This window comes from Neopelma chrysocephalum, unplaced genomic scaffold (genome assembly GCF_003984885.1).
Source record: "Neopelma chrysocephalum unplaced genomic scaffold, ASM398488v2 Primary Assembly neopelma1_95575, whole genome shotgun sequence".
In the NCBI taxonomy this organism is placed as follows: domain Eukaryota; kingdom Metazoa; phylum Chordata; class Aves; order Passeriformes; family Pipridae; genus Neopelma; species Neopelma chrysocephalum.
Genome location: NW_020924245.1, coordinates 1 through 2384, shown reverse-complemented (window position 1 = coordinate 2384; position 2384 = coordinate 1). Strand labels below are relative to the sequence as shown.

Genomic DNA, 2384 nt, shown 5'->3' with positions numbered 1-2384 from the left:
GCGCCGGGGGCGGGGGGGTGGGGGGGGGACTTGGGGGGGCCTGGTGTGAGCTCCAGGTGAGACCCAGGGGGGACATGGGGGGGACATGGGGGGGCCTGGTGTGAGCTCCAAGTGAGACCCAAACTGGGGGGGACACAGGGATGTGGGTGGGGGTGGGAACTGGTGTGGGAATGGCCCAAAATTGATGATGATGATGATGATGATGATGATGATGATGATGATGATACCAGAGTTGGGTGACAGTGATGATGATGACGACAATGATAATGATGACTCTGAAATTTGGGGATGATGATGATGATTGTGATGATGATGATGATGATGATGATGATTGTGATGATGATGACAATCTCCTCGGAGTTTGGAGATGATGATGATACTGGAATTGGACAATGCTGCTGATGATGATGACAGTGACAATGATGATGACGATGATGGTGGTAACGAGTACAACGATGACAACGATGAGGATGACGACGATAACAATGATGGATGATGACGATGATGACAATGGTTATAATGATAATGACAATGATGACAATGACAATGCTGTCAATGACAATGATGATGATGATGACAAAGGTGATGATGGTGACGACAACGATGATGACAGTGACAATGAAGATGATGACGATGACAGTGATGATGGACAATGATGATGACTGTGACAATGATGACAATGATGATGATGGTGATGGTGGTAATGATGATAATGGTGATGGGGGTGATAATGATGACGATGACAATGATGATGACAATGGCAATGACAACGATGACAATGACGATGATGACAATGATGACAATGACAATGGTGATAATGACAGTGCTGACAATGACGATGATGATGACAATGATGGTGCTGACAATGACAACACTGATGATGATGATGATGATGATGATGATGATGATGATGATGACAATGGTGATAACGATGATGGTGGTGACGATGACGATGATGAAGATGACACTCCAGCCTTCCCCCCAGGACCGGAAGCTGACCAAGGCGGAGCAGCAGCGCTTCAAGGAGGAGGCCGAGATGCTCAAGGGGCTCCAGCACCCGAACATCGTCCGGTTCTACGACTCCTGGGAGTCGACGCTGAGGGGCAAGAAATGCATCGTCCTCGTCACCGAGCTCATGACCTCGGGCACCCTCAAGACGTGAGCGGGGCCGGGGCGACTGGGGGGCCACAGGGGGCCTGGGGGGGTCACAGAGGGCTCACCCGTCCCCCCCCAGGTACCTGAAGAGGTTCAAGGTGATGAAGCCCAAGGTGCTGCGGAGCTGGTGCCGCCAGATCCTGAAGGGGCTGCAGTTCCTGCACACCAGGACCCCCCCCATCATCCACCGCGACCTCAAGTGCGACAACATCTTCATCACCGGCCCCACCGGCTCCGTCAAGATCGGGGACCTGGGGCTGGCCACGCTCATGAGGACCTCCTTCGCCAAGAGCGTCATCGGTGAGCGCGGGGACGCCGGGGACCAGCCTGGGGACACCTGGGACCATCCAGGGAACTCCTGGGACATCCTGGGACCAGCATGGGGACACCTGGGAACATCCTGGGACCAGCATGGGAACATCCTGGGACCAGCATGGGGACACCTGGGACATCCTGGGACCAGCATGGGGACACCTGGGATCATCCTGGGACATCCTGGGATCACCATGGGGACACCTGGGATCATCCTGGGACCACCATGGGAACATCCTGGGACATCCTGGGACCACCATGGGGACACGTGGGATCATCCTGGGACCACCATGGGGACACCTGGGACCATCCAGGGAACTCCTGGGACCACCATGGGAACATCCTGGGACCACCATGGGGACACGTGGGATCATCCTGGGACCATCCTGGGACCACCATGGGGACACCTGGGACCATCCTGGGACATCCTGGGACCACCCTGGGATCAACTGGGACCACCCTAGGATCACCCTGGGAACATCCTGGGACATCCAGGACCACCCTGGGAACCTCAGGACCCCCCAGGACCACCCTGGGACCCCCCAGGCCTCCCCCCCTGGGGTCCTAGGTGCCTGGGACCCACCAAAGACCACCCTGAGACCCCCCTGGGGACCCCCAGGACCACCACCTGGGGTCCTCCAGGACCACCCTCAGGGGTCCTGACCACCTGGGACCCCCAGGACCTCCTGGGACCCGGCCAGGGGTCCTGACGCCCCCCTGCCGCCGCAGGGACCCCCGAGTTCATGGCCCCCGAGATGTACGAGGAGCGTTACGACGAGTCCGTGGACGTTTACGCCTTCGGGATGTGCCTGCTGGAGATGGGCACCTCCGAGTACCCCTACTCTGAGTGCCACAACGCCGCCCAGATCTACAGAAAAGTCACCAGTGTGAGACCCCTGAGATCCCTGAACCCCCCC

The 2384-nt window shown here is 57.3% G+C and overlaps 1 protein-coding gene across 1 annotated transcript; it reads left to right on the top strand.

The window, feature by feature from the left end:
* Nucleotides 1–40: 40 nt before the first annotated feature.
* LOC113980905 (serine/threonine-protein kinase WNK3-like) lies at nucleotides 41–2354 on the top strand (the record flags this gene model as incomplete). Its single annotated transcript, XM_027708125.1, has 4 exons — nucleotides 41–56; nucleotides 986–1158; nucleotides 1235–1455; nucleotides 2197–2354. Coding segments are annotated over exons 2-4 (501 nt in total), but the record flags the coding sequence as incomplete, so codon positions are not given.
* Nucleotides 2355–2384: the final 30 nt, after the last annotated feature.